The following is a 16003-nucleotide window of genomic DNA, read 5'->3' as shown; positions in this document are numbered from 1 at the left end:
TGATATATTGTAATGTTTTTCAATTTCATATTCAATATGTCTTATTTTACCTTCCTTAAAAAACCATAAAAATTCAATCACAATTGGAAAGGTTAAACAAGAAATTTTTTTACAGAAAACAAATTCTAATTTTTTTTTTTAAAAAAAAGACAGGTTACTTGACTTGTTATCAATTTTCAAGATGTTATCCTCTGTAAAACTATTTCAGAACAAAAGCCGTCAATAATTGTTCACGTTTTTTGCGATTTTTTTCATGATATATACATATCTTAATTATGTATTTAGACATAAGCATGGTTTAATGATGTCATTGTTTAAAAAATAGTACACAATGAAAGTGTTCTAGAAACTTATTGCTAACATTAATTATAGATAATAAACACAAACACATAGCATATATAAAGCGTGTTGAAAATTTAATTCAAAAAATACCTCTTGAAAAGTCCGATTTTGCTATATTTTATAGTGAACCCAAATTCACAATCGAACTTGATAAATACTTGGTGGGCAAGTCCTATAGAAAATTGATTCTTTTCTAGGTTAGAAGAACCTTTACTTATAGGGGAAGCTTTTCTCAATTCAAAATTTGGAAGAAAAATAATTGTCCTCTTTCTTTTTCCTTAAGAAATAGGGCGGATTTCGAATTCTAGTTAAATATGGGCGTTGCAGAACCACATAATTAATTATTGATGTTCTTATTATGAAAATAATTTTAAAAATTAATTTGACTTATTCTTACCATAATTACACTAAAAATTCATAATTGCAGTCCTTTATTTATATTTTAAAATTCTCCATGTTTAGATTATCGATATTAATCAATAAATTAAATTATTGGTGAATTTAATTTAATAATTAATTATATAATTATTTAAAATTTATTAAATATAAATTTATAAAATGATTCAAATTATATTAAACTCAAAATATATTATAAAAAAATACAATAGGGTCCATAAATTTGTATCACTATTTGGAGTCAAATAAGGAGAAGTATACCATGGGGCCCATAAATTTGTGTGAATTAAAAATTCCTACCACATTTATATGAATCTTTCCAAAATCATCTAAAGCATTTATATGTATTGGAATTTGGAAGTGCTGGCAATACGTATAACTGGAGTCTTCTAAAGCCATTGGCGCCAATTTGAATAAATAAATAAATTGCATGGATAATTTTTATATTTAGTTTAATTTTAAATTGATTTAATTATCGATCAGTACTTCAAGCATAATCTTCAAAAGATAAAATATTTTGATAAAACTTGAAGCAGGGGCATTTTGTAATCATTTAAAATTTATTAAATATAAATTTATAAAATAATTCAAGTTATATTAAATTCAAAATATATTAGTACAAATAAATATTATGAATTAAAATAATTGGGTTAATAATTGGATTCCAATAAATGTGGATTTAATTAAAAATCCAATTTTATTGATTTGGGCCTCAAATGATGAGTCCACCTTGTCAAAACCTAATGTCATCTCATCTTAGAAGCCCAGTTTGGTGTCACGTGTCAAATGACGTGGCATGCAAAGTCAAATAATGAAGCCAATGGAATCATGACATGTGTCAAAATGACAAGTCCACTTCGCTCAAGCCCAATATGTCATGTCACTTAAATCTAATTTGCCGAAAGAAAGTTTGTTCTTATCACAACTCCTCTATTTCATAACTATAAATATGAGTCCTCATTATTTAGAAATCACACTAGAATTCTAACAAGAAGCTAGAGAGAGCTCGTGGATCAAACGCCGCAAATTTTTGTACAAGCTACAAGTTCAAGAATTCAAGCACTTAAGTATTAAAGTTCATGAACAATTCAAGATGAAGACCACCAGATCCAAGAACAAACTTAAAAACCCTTGAATTCTAGAACAAGTCAAGATCAAGTTCATCAAATCCACATATCAAGATCGAGACCACAAGAATTCAAGATCAAGCCCAAAAGCATTTGAATTCAAGTACAAGTCAAGATCAAATCTATCAAGTTCAACTAAATTCAAGAGCAAGTTTACAAGCCCTTGAATTTATATTTGAAAAGGCGGATTAAAGGATTCATAGATATTGGAACGCTCAAATTTTAAAATCAAATACCACGATTATTGCGATACTTTTCCGGTCTTGATTATTATATTCTTAACGCAAATTTTATTATCTACAAATTTGTCTTCAGAACAATACTTAACTTATTTCATGCACTGAATTCATAAATTCACTGGTCGGATTTGCACATAAAAACTTATAAGCTTCTCATAAAAAGGTGTATCATCAATCTATATATCGAAACACGAATTTCATTAACTAACTTATTATTTCACCAATATATATTATTATCATCCAATCTACTAGGCATGTTGATCCATCTTAGGATCTCACCTTTTAATAAAACGACAATTGATATATACAACTCATAATAATATATCAAGATTTGGAATATAAATACAATTAACAATTTAGAGAATATATTTTTTGGTCTAAAACATCTATCTCCACTTGGTCTTATTCAATATATACAAAATGCACTAGCACAGAAGTTAAAACCATACCATTCTCGTAATCAAGATAAATTATATTTAATTTTGTGCTACAATCATTCGGATGGCTTGTCCAAATTTCCATCTACGATTGTGAACTATAATTTTTAACTCAAAAGAACCGATGCTTTAATCTTTTCATGTGTATAAGCTTAATTAACTCTATACACCAAATAATCTATTATATAAGTTGAGGACACATATACGACAAAATGATCTATTTAATGTAACACTTTATTGATCTGGATAATAAATAAGTAATTATTCATAAATAATAGGAATAATACATAAATAAACCATTTTACTTGAATTCAGTTGACATCTATACTCTTCAACTTTGGATGTGCACAAGTAGATACTTAAAATTGTATAAAATTGAATAAGCAGACACACACGTCCTACATGACATAATGCATGTACGAAGCCACATAGGACACAAAATTGTCATGTAGGATGTCATGTAGGACGAATGTATCTATTTGTTCAATTTTATTTAAGTTTAACTGCCTATTTGTGCACACTCAAAATTGAAGGTGTAAATGCCAACTGAATTCAAGTTAAAGAGCATATTTATGTATTATACCTAAATAATACTATATCAAAATACATGATTAATAATATATCACAACAAAAATAAAATAACATACACTCTATTCTTCACACACCTCATTTTGTGAAATTACACTCAATATATTTATCATTAGTAAATCATACACTTGAGATATGTTCATAAAACTTCTCCTTGACAATCTTAAAGTTTTCAAAAACAAATTTTCCTTCTTTGTACTTTTGGCTTTCATCATATGCTCTTTCATATTTCCATCCCAAAACTTCCCCACAATCAGAGCATTTAACATCAGCCACAACATGCAAACCAGTCATTAGCTGCCGGTCCTCCTTTAACCCTAACACTACATTCATGGCATGCGTAAATAAATAAGCTCTCCCTGTTCTTGCCTGCCTTTTCACAACATATTGTGTCATAAACAAAGGCGGATCTAATCCGTTCAACTGAATTCAATATTTTTCTTTTGATATAAAGCATAGAAATTGTGTAAGTGGAGAAAGTCACTAAAAAATTTACGTAATAAGTACAAATAATAGATTTTGGATTATGATAAAAAAAAATTTAAATTGAACTCATACAATTCAAATTTTAAATCCGCTTTTGAAAGTCATAATATCAAAACTAATTGATAAAAACAGAAGTAGAGCCAAAATATTGAGTTTATAAATTCTGAGGTTTAAAAAAAAGTAGTTTAATGAGTCTGAATAAATGAAGACTATGTCTTCGCCTTATGAATACTAATAGTAATAGCAGGACACTTTGAATTCGATAGGAGAAATTTTTATACTACTTTTTTTCATATTCAAAACATGTGATTGTATCGAGAGATCAATAGTATGAGAATCCCCCTCTTTTACAAGGATCATCTTCAGCGCTATTCATTTTAGCTATATTAATTTAGACCAAAAGTTGGCATAAATATTATACGTATATTTCTTTTTTTTTTCATCGAATTTTGTTCAACTGAAATAGAAAAGATTAAATTTTTATATTCTCTCATGTTTTATTCTTTTCTTTCATATTCTCGATTTATTCATATTATAAGTGATTTTCTTAACACAAATATAGAATTTTGATCAAAATTATTGAAATAACTAAATTCATAATTTTTTCTGTAGCTCCGCTCCTAAATATGAAAACCTTAAAAGTTAAATTTATCAAATTTAAATTCTGTATTTGTATCTGATTTATAATCATTTCAAGCTCTTCCAAAAGAAGGGAAGAAAGAAAATAGGAAAGCTTGAGATCAATTGAAAGAAAAATCAAAACCTGAAAATTTTTGGAGACAATATCATCATGAACAGCAATGTGATTTCTGCATTTACAGCAACTATATATCCTTGGACCCACTAATCCTTCTTCCATATTTGTTGAAAAATTGAATGCTCTCTCAAAACAAGAGGATCAATAAGTAATTAAAGCTTGATTAATATTAAATGATCAATTAGTATGTATAAAGATTAACAATACCTCCCCCCCCCCCCCCCCCCCCCCGCGGTATTATGGTCATTCATCAGTCAATAGATATATCGTGTTTGTATGTAAATCTTTAATATTTAGCTATGGTTAATTAATATGTTGGTGTATATGCATTTTATTATTAAAATAAAATATTAAGTGCATATTTTAATGGATATAAATTGACAAGAATGTGGTCAATTATTTTTGGTGTAACTTAATTAACCACTAAGCCATGTTCTACCTCATTATGTTTTGTAACATATGTAACTTTCAATGCATAATTCCTCTATTCATTTACCTACATTATTATCCACTTTATTTCTATTCAAGACAAGGAAAATTCCTCACCTATACATAGTGGTGTTTTTTTCTTTGAGAAATACATGTCAAATAAGATGAGATGAAATATGTTTAAGTATGGAAAAATATTATAGTGTGAAGTAGTGAAAGAGAGAGTTGAGACAAGAAAATATTCTAAGTCTTCAACTATATTCACTAAATAAAAGAGAGTAATTATATGTTGAAGGAATGTATTCTTTTGGTGGAATTTTGGACTATTCAACTTATCCGGAGTTGCTTGAGTTGTACAACTTTATTGGGTTGTTGTATCCTGGAGGGGACAAGTCAAGAGTATTACTGCTGGATCGGTGTAGATTATGCTGCAGTGGACTTGAATCTCCTTAAAGAGAGCGAGATATTCACGCCTTAGTCGAAATATTTTTTATTCATTTTTGTTTATTTTATTTTCAACTGTAATTTATTATATTTGTGATATATTACTCCAACATAATATATATTTTAACCTTATTAAATTAATTAATATTATAATAAATTTATACGATTTGATATAAACACTTGATGTAGGAAGTATGTACCATCTAAAACGTTTGGGATTTAGTAGCGTATATGTGTGGATATACTTATTCAACAACAATAACATACCGTATATGTGTGGATATACTTATTCAACAACAAACTTAGTATAATTTCATAAAGTAAGATTTAAAAGGATAAAATATACGTAGATTTTATCCCTATCTCAGAGGTAGAAAAAGATTGTTTCCGGTAGCGCAAATACACTTACTATCAACAGGGACACAGTTCAACAAAAACATTGTATACACATAAATACACTTATTAAGCAAATGTAATACAATGTATTTCACCATTATTATGCACTCAGATAAAATGTATTCCGCTACATAGACAATGTATATGCATGAATGCACTTATTATATGAGCACAAATATAGTGTGATTCACTATTATTATGGGCAAAGATATAATGTACTTAAGCTATGAAGATATTGAATATGCTCGGATACACATATTATGTGCGCAGATATAGTTAGTCTTCTATAGAGATATTGAATATATGCGGTACGTATATATAATATATTTCACTATTATTATGCACGTAAATACATTTTATTTCACTATTATTATGCACATAAATACGTTGAAACTAAAATAATGCTCCGTGTTATAATTAAACAAATCTCGCAACTTTTCACATATCTGGGTATAAATAACGCTATTTATGAATTTTTCTTTAAGTTAAATCTCTTTCATCAAAAAATAACATTATAATTTATAGATACAATGTTAAAATTATTATTATTTTCATATGTTATTATGGATGCAAAATTCTCTTGCTTCTTCATATATTTATTTCTTTATATTTTGAATTGCTATGATAAAAATTAAATTTGATGATTACATAAAATGAAAGTGAGGCAATTTTAATTCTTTGTGAACTTTTAAATCATTAAAACGTTATATTTGTATATTTCTTGTCATAACAAGTCTTATTTTCAATCTCCTCTTGTCTGATTAATTGAAACTTCAGCAAAGAAAATGACAAAAATTAAGAAAATGATTAAAATGCTGTGGAAAAAAATATATTAGCAGTGCGGTGAACGTGGATCGAAAACGTGACCTTCAGATCTTCAGTCTTACGCTCTCCCAACTGAGCTATCCGCACAATTGTTAGACAACCAACATACAATTTATAAATACAATTTCAATTTAGTTGAGATGCCTAAATCTCAAGTAAAATGTATTATTAAAATATTTTCTCTGAATATGTAAATTAAATAGTTACTATTGTAATATTTTCTGTTTTACTTTTAAAAAAATAAGTTCTAATGTTATTTCGTATTGTACAATCTTTTTTTCCCGTGGAATCTTTTTCTCATGAGAGGTAATGAGAAAAATTCTAGAATGAATTGCTAAATATGCTAGATCACTAATAAAGGGAAATTACAAGAACCCAAACATGAACTTAATTATTGGAGCACCATTCAAAAAAAATAAAGAAATATAACAACAATTACCACTATTCAATTTCAAATAAGTTGAATTTGGCTATATAAATCTTCACTAATCATGCATATTTTTCTATATAAATTCATCTCAAGTTGATGTTATACAAAACAACATGAAAATAAAGTACTAAAAATTATCTATATTTTTCACCTGCATAAAAAATTTCTAATATGGCTAAAAGATTCCTAGAAATAGTAAGTCCTAAAGTAAATACATTAACACGACGACAAGAGTAAAATTATATATTTTCAACTACTAATTGGTATCACTTGTCTAGATATTTTCCTTCCATATATCCTATCTTTTGTTAAGTCATTATTAATTTCAAGAAATTATCAATATTTCCTGAATTCTATTTTATGTGATTTTAAATTTATTTTATCTTTTTTAATACGTTCATTTATCATGGTTTCATAGCTTTGGATTAGTGCATTTGAAGATCGACACAAGAGCATGTCAATATCACTTCAAACAACTCTCATTTTATAAACTTGTACTCTATTTGTACCTTCTTGTGAATATAAACATTAAAAATCTTTTATCTCATTTATATTTTAAAAGAAAAATACTATAAGATGTACAAATTTTCAATACAAATGTAAAAAGGAAAATTTAAAAATGTAATATACTACTGCTTTATTAATTAAAATGGAGCAATAACATTGAATTTGTCAAGGCCAAAAGCTACCTGCTCCCATTTTCCTGAGGTCATGAATGACTTGGCTGTATATATAATTCCCATTAGAAAACCACAGAAAAGTTTAATATAATAGCTTTTTATATATTTCATATTATCTAAACTAATTTGGTTGACTTGTACCATATCTAGAAACTAATTTCGTTACAACAGTATTGAGGTGGCAAATAATACTAATAATGGGTCAAATTTTGACAAATTAAAATAGATTAAATCATTAAATGAATCATGATCAATAAAAATTATAGATATTATAGATGAGAGAACTAATTGTACTAAATCAAATTTTAACAGATTAGACATGTCAAATAAATAAATAAATCATGACTTAAATTCTCTAAAACAAAATTTAAATTAAAAAAAATCGATCGAATCAAAATAACGAATCATAACCTAAACCAACCTTCATCCTTTTAAGTTAGAGATATTTACACACTGTGCTCAAGCAGACAAAACAAATTATGTCAAATACCTGTTTTGAAAAATATTACACTCAATACTTATTTAGAGAAAATGTGGAGAAAAAAATCTAGCAAGTATATTTTATATACCTACAAAATATACCATTCACGTTTTGTATAACTGAAAGATGTACAATACAAAAACAATCGTATATTTCGAAGGTGTACAACAATAATATTTCCATCATTTCATAATAAGCCGTATTTTTACCTTTTCAATTTGTTTCATAAATAAGAGATTTTCATATAATTCAGAAGACATTAATGATAATCCAGTAAGAAACTATTTCCTCCATTTCTATTTATATGTCATCATTTTAGATTTCACGTGCATTAAAAAACTAAGTAAGTATACTATTCTATCCTTATTTAATTTTTTTTGAAGTCAATTTTTCAATCAATGAACATAAAATAATTTATTTTGATTAATTAATTTGATCAATGGACATGATTTTTTTTTTATGTTGATCAAATATATATCTTCAAGACTAATAACTCACAAGGATAAAATAGGAAGAATAATGTCATTTATGCATTGATTTTGTAAAATAACAAATATTAAGAATCATTTATTTTTTTAGCAAGGACGGACATATAAATAAAAATAAAGGGAGTACTAAAGGGTTACATCTTTTTCAAGTTATTTATTAAGGGCAAATTAGTAAAGATATTTTTTTACTTTTCAGGAAAGCATAGTTTTCTTAAGGGGTATGCCCATACTAAAAACAACACTTTTTTAAAAATAAAGGAAGTATTATTTTTGAAGGCGCTAAGTTTATACTCTCTCCATTCCTAAATAAATGGTAGTTTAGCATTTTTATTCCAAAATAATTGATGTTTTAGGTCTCCAAAGAAGGATTTGATTTTGTTCTTTCAAAAAAATTCTTATTTAATACATGAAGTTTTACACCATACTTCTTTCTTCAAGACATTTAATTATGAGTAAGTTTGTAAAAACACTTCTTATTTTCTAAAAATGAGAAATTTCTTAAGAAATTTGTACAAGCTAAAATCACAACTTATTCCTTTTGTCCATCTTTACTTGTCCACTATACTAAAAATAGATATCCAATAATACTTATTTAATTTATGAAATCAAAAAATAATTTTGTACTTAGTTTCTAATTTACCCTTATCATTAATTAGAGTCATTTTCCTATTATATTTTTCAAGTATTGTATTTATTATATTCAAAACGTGATATTGATAAAGTTATTCTTCTATTTATAATTTCTTAAAAATTGTGCAAAATCAATAATGGACAAGTATTATTGGACGAAAGGAGTATTTATAAATGAAAGGATTAATTGGTATTAGGAATATTTTAGGTTGCTCGGGTAATCACAAATTTTTTGATGTGTGGAGGGTTTGTCAGAAATCATATTTTTATCTCGTAAAAATAGAGACAAAGTTAGGAATAAGGTGTGCTTATGTTTTTCCTCTCCGAGCTTTATTTCTTAGATCAAAATGAGTATTAATTTTACTATTAGGGTGTGATATAGGGATGGATATGGTATGGTACATATCGAATTATTATATTATATCAAAATTTTTAATATCATGATTTTGGTATTATGATATTTAGAAATAACAAATCGAAATATTGAATATCATAACGAAGTATATATTTACATAAATAACACATATTATACATATATATAATTAAAATACTAACATATATCCAACCTAGTATTAGTATAAAATAAATGTTTAGAAGTTGAAACTTTGACTACTCTATTTTGATTGAAATGTATTTTAAATGTAATTGATTAACAAAATGAGTTGTTTGTACTTTCTTTTGAATATATATTTTTACATGTGTAATGTGTTAGTATGATACAATTGAGATATTTTTTTAAAAATTATTGAAGTCATAATACTTTATTATACGAGTATATATTAGTCAAAATTGAACAAACTATGATTACAGATTTACCATATCGCAAAATACCGAACCATACCAAATTAAATTACTATGATAATGATATAATAATTTTAAAAATCGAACACCAAAATTACTGTTCCGAAGTTTGAGATACCATATCCCGACTGCGATCTACAAGAAAAACATAAAAATATTTCAAGATTATTTTTTTTTTAGAAAAATAAGTAAATTTCTCTCCTTTTTTTTGTTTGTTTGCGTTTGTGTGTGTGTTTAGTATGGGGATGAGGACATGGGTGAGAGAGAGACAAAATCACAGATCCCACAAGGCCAAGTCCAAAGTCCCCTTTCTTCCCAGCAAATTCCAACCATTTTCACTCAACTACAGTAGTTTTCATCCCTAAAGCTGAAAATGACAAAGGATGAAGTATGGAGACTCATCATTATGTCATGGATTATATTAGTATAATGTATCCATCTTTGTAAGGGTTGTTGAGCAAATCAATCGGTAAACCACTCAGATTCGGACACATTTTCTTATTATTAACTGTGAAATGTGTCCATTTGCATGATTAATCAAAGATTCGTAGTGGGTCTATCTTGGATTTCTAAAAAGATTCATACTTTCTGCAAACTACTAACTACTACATTGTTTTCAAGAAAAGAGAAAATGGGGTTGTTGACAAACAGAGTGGGAAGAAGTGAGATCAAACCAGGAGACCATATTTACACTTACAGAGCTGTTTTTGCCTACTCCCACCATGGTAATTTCACAAAAAATCAAGAAAGTAAAATAGTAAAAAAAAATTTTGCCTCTCTATGTACTTTGGTTTATTTGTTTAGTTTACTCCATTTTTATTTCTTAGAAGGCTGCTGTAATCTGTGATTTCCCACTTTTGAATGTTTTCATTTGGTTTTGACTGTCAAGATTTGTGTTTTATCATGTGAATTACTAGGCCTAGTTAGATATGCTTTCATTCTTTGTTTTGGCCCTCAAATTGAATATAATTCACAACAACGACAACATACCGGTGTAATTTCATAAGTGGGGTTTGGAGAGACTAGTGTGTACATAGATGTTACCCCTGTCTTGCGAGGTAGAGATGTTATTTCCTAGATTGGGTATAATGTACCTGCATCAGAATTATAATTTTGTCATTAAGCAATGAGTCAACGAGTAGCTTATTCTCTTATCTATATAAAAATATGGAGGTATATATGTGTATCTCTCTTCTATGTGATCTTTGAACGAAGTAGTGTTGAAGTGGCTTTGAGAACTTTTCGTTTGTGCTGAGGGTCTATCGGAAAAAACCTCTTAACCCCTATAAAGATAGGGGTCTCGTACATCTTACCCTCCCCAGAGGGATTATACTGGGTATGTTGTTGTTGTAAGTGCTGAAGTGGGTCACTTGTATCTATTGAGTGAACCGTTGATGTGTGTATTCGTTGATTGCATGAGATTTTGGATACAGTTTTTGATATTGCCTACAGCAGGATGACAAGTTTCGTGATTGAGTCCTGAGTAGCTTGCTTGTACATATGGAGGTTCAGATGTGTGTCTGGCTTAAATAAAGGCTGCATCGGATTTCAAAAACAAGTCTATTGAATTTGGTAATTTTATTAGCTTTGCAATACTTGGACTAAGATGAACGGAGAAATTCTGAATGAAGAATGATTTCAGAGCTATGACCATTTAGGGTCTTTGTGTAGCTGTTGCTAGAAAGTAGAGGTGTAGAAATGAGTGTCTATATCCTTATGTTTTCCAAATTTGCCTAAACTAAAGTTAGCAGCTCTCTTCTTTTTCTTCCATTCTCGATTATGTATGAAATAAGAAATGAGAGTAACTGTTACAACACAGAAATATAGTTCCTAAACATTCTATCTTGGAAAGTCTGTCATTAGATCCACCCTGATGTCTAAATATATTTGCTTAATCAGTGCTAGATTTTTTAATTATTAAATTCTTAAAACTAGTTCTTAATCTTTATGAAATACTAGAATTATAATAAAAAAGGTGCTAAGAAAGATGGACCAGCATTCTTGTGTATCCCATTGCCAGCTTAATATGACTAAACAAAACCGCAATTTCAAATAATATAAGTTGGATTCAGAGGTTATCTCCACCAGGATAATTTAGTTAAAAGTTAGATCTGCACAATATGTTGATTCTACATTATGGCTACTAAATTGTCATTTTGTAGCTAAGAGAGCCGTTGATCTGAATAGACTAGAGAAAAATGCTGTAGGCAGTTGAATTATTTAAGTATTGTTGCTGTAACATGTGCTCTTCTATCTTCTTAGAAGGTACTATAAAACATAGCAAAATGATCATTATTCTCCTTCTGGAGGTTATGACTTAAAAATGATACTTGTTGGTAGCATATCAGTCTGATCAAAGTGAGGATTCATGACATTCAAGTGAAACTTTCTTCTATGGATCTTGCAAAATACATTGAAACAATACAGGGACTTCTCAACACAAAATGATGACTTGATGGTAAAGCTAGAAATTTTTGTGGATGCAGGCGGTGGATTAATTGATTGATACGCTAGGAGTTCTTTTCATTATATGTTTGACATGGTGTGATCTACTTGATGCTTTATTGCTGAAATTTAAATGACCATGGCTTCGTATCTGTGCTTGTTCAACTCTAACAAACCATAAGACTGCTTCCAGGCAATCACATGGATGTTTTTTTTTTTAACGTATGATGGTATCCCCAGATGCATTCTTTCTTATAACTTTTTCTTCATGACTCCATTTTATGCTTTTCTTTGAAGCAGACACTTCCTGTCTAAGGGTTGGTTCTGCACCTCGTCTATACCTTGTTGTAAAATCTTACCCTGATGCAAAATTTGACTCTGGAATATCACGAGTTATCATGTTACTCAGATTGAACCATATTTTTGCAAGTGTGATTTTTTTTTTTAATCTATACACTTTTTATTATGTTTCCTTACTTGATCTAAAAAGTTGTTGTTCCCCCTTCATCTAATCTACACACAAAAAAGAAAATTACATTTTCCAAAGCAGTCAGCTGCAATTACGATGATATACAAGTCCATTTTCTTTATGTTTATTTAAGTTACGATGCTCAAATTAGTGTTGAATAGCAAGGTCATATTTTCTTCCTGCAAATAAATACTATTTTTTTTATGTGTTGAGTTTTCTGAAAATATTGTATCCATAAATCATAGGTATTTTTGTTGGGGGAAGCAAAGTGGTCCATTTTAACCGTCTTGAGGCCTTTCCTGATGCTGCTGATGAAGATGATGAAATCTCAGACCTTTCTTCTTCATGTCCAACCTTTCCCGACTGTGGATTTAAGCTACCTAACAGTGGCGTCGTTCTTTCTTGTCTGGATTGCTTTCTCCGCGATGGTTCACTCTACATCTTTGATTATGGAGTAAGCCCATCTGTTTTCCTTACCAGAGTGCGAGGGGGCACTTGCACTACTGCAGCATCAGACGCTCCAGAGATGATCATACACCGAGCAATGTATCTTCTTCAAAATGGATTCGGAAACTATAATGTGTTCCTTAACAATTGTGAGGACTTTGCGCTGTACTGCAAAACAGGTCTTCTGGCAGCTGATAGACATGGTGTTGGAAGTAGCGGACAAGCTTCTTCTATCATTGGTGCTCCTTTAGCTGCTCTTCTTTCCTCTCCTCTGAAGTTGCTAATTCCTCCTGTTGGTGTGGCCACACTAACAGCAGGGATGTATTGTATGAATAGATATGCAACTGACATTGGCGTTCGAAGTGATGTTGTCAAAGTAGCAGTTGAAAACCTGGCGGAGAAGCTTGGCTATGGAAACAGTCATGAAAGGGTCATCGTAGAACATAAGTCTTCGAATCCGGGAACTGCTAGGTGACATCAATCTGTGTCTTACACAGAGAGTATTCTTGATGTTATATCGATTTATGATGAAGTTATGGTATTTGCTTATCATGAAAGGGTCATCGTAGAACATAAATCTTCGAATCCGGGAACTGCTAGGTGACATCAATCTGTGTCTTACACAGAGAGTATTCTTGATGTTATATCGATTTATGATGAAGTTATGGTATTTGCTTAACATAACATATATGTTTTCCAGAAACTGTTCTTTGGTTATCCATGTGTGGAAGGTAACGACGTACTCTAAGTTGGCAGTAACTTTTAAGGCATAATACATAAACATATACACCTCAGTTGGTAAGTAAACACTTCAACTTTGATAGTGCACATCTAAATACCTCAATTTGGTCTCAATTGGCAACTAAATATTCTAACTCGTCCCCACTGTGTCTCGTGGACACATGATGCTAATGTGGTGCATAAATTTTGAAAGTGTCTAGATGATTAGTTTGTTAGTTGGAGTGTTCAACTGACATAGAGGAGACGAGTTGAGGTGTCTAGATGTGCATACTCAAAATTATAGTGTTTACTTTCCAACTGAGGACAAGTTCGAGTGTTTGTTTATGTATTATGCTTAATTTTTATATTTTGGGAGTGTCGTTCATTTACTTGCTGAGTCTATGTTCTGGCACACAAGATTGTCGTGCAGAAAATCTGTATCATTGTTGCTTGATTTTGTTTGTGCTTTCCTCAAGTTATTATCTAGCTTCTTGGCAACCAATTGTCTTTATTTTAAAAGCTCATCATCACCAACCTCCACCTTTGGGTGAGCCACTAGACTGAAACCAAACTGACGTTAGACTAAGGCTAAGGAAGTTTTACTTCATCTCTTCTATTTTCTCATTTACACTTTACACTTTAGTTGAGTCTAACAAAGTTCAGGTGCAGATCCTTTCATTGTGGATCAAGACTACGCAAAGGTAGAACTTCATAGAAACTTTGTTGACTTAAGTTGATTTTCACTACGCACAATAAGAACGCGGAATAATGAAAATAGGTTTGTGTTCCGCTTTCAAAGTCAGTCGTCCGTAGTTCACACTAGAGCAAAGATGACTCTCCGGTGGGTTACATTTCTTTTTACTATACTTTTGGGTTAATCTAACTCAAATGGGAAGAAGAGGATTAGCCAAATTGTGGTACAGTTTGCACGTTTGCTGAGCAAACTGTTAAGACATTTTAGAAAAGAGAAGGGAACTTCTCACCCCTACAGAGGTGGGTAGCTACCGCTTCCGGAATGAAAGTTTTTCCTCCACTTTTTTTTTTTTAGAGTGTATCGCTATTTTTGAAATTAAAAAAAAAAGGTTTGTGGATAAAGTAATTGAAGAGGCAATTTCTGTAAGACTTCAAGAGATATCAGTTTCAAATTAAAGTTACTATTTGACCATCTTAAGCAAGGAAGACTAGTAGAAAATGTCCAATTACTCAAGTCATTTTGGTAGCTCATCCAGGCAAGTTTTGAATCAACGCAGGCTCCTCAGTGCTAAGCACATCGTGCTGACTTCTCCTGTTATAACATTTTTTATGGATGATTTATATGAATTAACTCTGTAAGAGGTGGTCTTGAATTTTTGACGTCACTTAACAATTTGTTTTTTGTTTTAAAAATGCCCTTAGCTTCAGAAAATTTGCTTCCGATATAGTGAACATTTTTAATTCACCAAAAATTCTGTGTTATAAGCAAAAGTTGCATTTGTTGCTCAATTGTTCACAAATTTGACAATATTCTTTCTATTTGCCATGTTAAATTGCTCACGAGTTACAATGTATTGACAAAAAAGTTACTTGTATTATTTAATTTGTTCACAATTTTTTCCTCCACCTTACAAAGAGTCGTTTATATAATCAATAAAATAATATTCTACATTTTTTAACTGAAAAAGTATTTTGCTGAATTATTATTCAAGAAATTTAGTTGACTTTGATCATGATTAATTTAAAATAAAGTAACTAAATCAATACAATTGAAGAATCATATTGAATAAACAACACCTTACACCATCCTCGTTGAAATGTCTCAAACTTTTATCCTGTGCAAAAATAACTTAAAAGACACCTTTGCTCGGAAATAAGTTATTTTGAAATTAATTATTTTATTTTCAATATGAGATAAAAATATAATTTTAAAATAAATTATCTTATGATTTTATGGCAACTAAATATGTGAT

At 29.6% G+C, this 16003-nt stretch overlaps 2 protein-coding genes across 2 annotated transcripts; one reads left to right on the top strand and one right to left on the bottom strand.

Moving 5' to 3' along the window:
* Positions 1 to 3195: 3195 nt before the first annotated feature.
* On the bottom strand, positions 3196 to 4552 carry LOC129877012 (protein yippee-like At4g27745). The gene is made up of 2 exons (XM_055952491.1): positions 4379 to 4552; positions 3196 to 3498 (listed from the first exon to the last, which is right to left on the bottom strand). Exons 1-2 carry the CDS (start codon positions 4472 to 4474, stop codon positions 3250 to 3252), a joined length of 345 nt encoding a protein of 114 aa, XP_055808466.1. The 5' UTR covers positions 4475 to 4552; the 3' UTR covers positions 3196 to 3249.
* A 5691-nt stretch (positions 4553 to 10243) lies between these two features.
* LOC129880734 (protein LEAD-SENSITIVE 1-like) lies at positions 10244 to 14497 on the top strand. The gene is made up of 2 exons (XM_055954911.1): positions 10244 to 10701; positions 13136 to 14497. The coding sequence occupies exons 1-2, from the start codon at positions 10506 to 10508 to the stop codon at positions 13810 to 13812; spliced, it is 873 nt and encodes a 290-aa protein (XP_055810886.1). The 5' UTR covers positions 10244 to 10505; the 3' UTR covers positions 13813 to 14497.
* The last annotated feature ends 1506 nt before the right edge of the window (positions 14498 to 16003 follow it).

The sequence above is a fragment of the Solanum dulcamara genome, chromosome 2 (genome assembly GCF_947179165.1).
Source record: "Solanum dulcamara chromosome 2, daSolDulc1.2, whole genome shotgun sequence".
NCBI lineage: Eukaryota > Viridiplantae > Streptophyta > Magnoliopsida > Solanales > Solanaceae > Solanum > Solanum dulcamara.
Note: the sequence above shows the minus strand (reverse complement) of the source record. Positions and strands in the feature narration are given on the sequence as shown.